We start from the raw sequence: 1,505 nt of genomic DNA, 5'->3' as shown, positions 1-1,505 counted from the left end.
GGGGGAAAATTGTTTGCTTTTAGATTAACCGTAGTTTTTTTTTTTTAGCTGTGAGTAGAGTGAAGTTGTCTCTGGACACAATATTCTGCTTGCCAAGGAAAGTGAGAACGTTTTCTGCATGAACAACAGTCCCCACGCGATACGTGATTGTCAATTTTCTGATACTGCTACTGCAATTTGGAGTGACCCCTACGTTACCGGCCGGCGATGGTTAGCACGGCGGCCCACCAGAAGCGAGCACCCGTTTCACCGTGACAGCATCTCCATAGGTACGAGCACCAACAGCGCCGCCAGTGAATTGGCGTGCCAAGGCATTCTTGCACCATCACCGGTTCGCCCACGTGTGCGTATGGCCTCTTTTCCCCAATATGCTCGGCAGCCACCCATTGGGTCTGATGGGAGCGGCAGTTGGGGGCATAGTACCGATGTGGCCGCCAGTGCCACACCAGCGCAAACCTCATCGGTGACACTGGAGGCGGAAGTAGTAAAAGCATCTATGAAAACCCAAGCAGAAACACAGCTTTTCCTTCGCTGCTCCCCGCACATAATGATACACTCCACTACAAAAGTGCCTGCTGCTGGGCACTTGCATCCCTCTGGCGGCAACTGCCCGACTACGCCCAATTCTGCAGGAGTGCGCATTCGCAGCGGCACCATCGATGATGACGACGCCGTCCGAACGTACTTCTTTGTAAATGTCCCAGAGTTATGGGGAGAAGGCTTTGGCCAGAGTGATTTCGTCGCGGGCGTGATCAGAAAGGAGCTGGTGATCAATGTGGGCGCCGCAAAGACGTTCCAGCGCAGCGGTGCGCGCAGGTGCCGTGCTGCAGGGCCAGGCTTTGAGCAGGCGGACTTGCAGACGTTCTGGCGCGCTGCAGCTACGTGTGATGGCGACGCAGAAAGAAGTGGTTTGGGGGAAGATGAAATAAAATAACGATAGAAGCGGTGACCGGGTATTCACATTGACTTGTGTGGTCACATGACGCACCTTCACTGAACCAAAAGGTCATTGAGAGTGAGGCTGCGTCTTAAAAAGCCGGCACACTTCGGGTTTTTTTTCCCCTGTGAATTGCATTCGGCGATGATTTTATTTTCTTTCTATGTTCTTTTTTTTTTTGTTATTTCCCTGCTTGTTTGCTTGCCGTGGTATGTGCATACATGTGCCTAAGCCCTTCATTTTGTTGGAGGCCTGCCCGCTGCTCAAGCGATACACTGTGTACCTGCTTGGTGTGGTCCTACCAAAGGATTCCGGCACCTCTGCAGCTGCATAGGGGGGCGAGCCTAACTACGACTGGGCGCTCTTTATCTTTGATTTCTCTTTCGTTACCAATGCATAAGGTTTTCTTTCGCTGTGATCTGAGGTTGCTGCTGCTGCGCTGTCGCGGCCTCAGTGGCTGTGTGCCCATGCTTTTTTTCTTTTTTTTTTCTTGTTTCTCCCCCCCTCTCTCTCTCGATATATAATCATATATAAAAGCATATATCTACATATATATATAAATATAGAG

General features: G+C 50.8%; 1 protein-coding gene across 1 annotated transcript; it reads left to right on the top strand.

Annotated features, from left to right (window-relative positions):
- Positions 1–118: 118 nt before the first annotated feature.
- DQ04_20071000 (hypothetical protein) lies at positions 119–934 on the top strand (the record flags this gene model as incomplete). The annotated part of the gene is made up of 1 exon (XM_009317887.1): positions 119–934. One exon carries the CDS (start codon positions 119–121, stop codon positions 932–934), a length of 816 nt encoding a protein of 271 aa, XP_009316162.1.
- Between the last annotated feature and the right edge of the window lie 571 nt (positions 935–1,505).

Source organism: Trypanosoma grayi, assembly GCF_000691245.1.
Source record: "Trypanosoma grayi strain ANR4 Tgr_2007_V1, whole genome shotgun sequence".
NCBI classification, from domain to species: Eukaryota; Euglenozoa; class Kinetoplastea; order Trypanosomatida; family Trypanosomatidae; genus Trypanosoma; species Trypanosoma grayi.
Note: the sequence above shows the minus strand (reverse complement) of the source record. Positions and strands in the feature narration are given on the sequence as shown.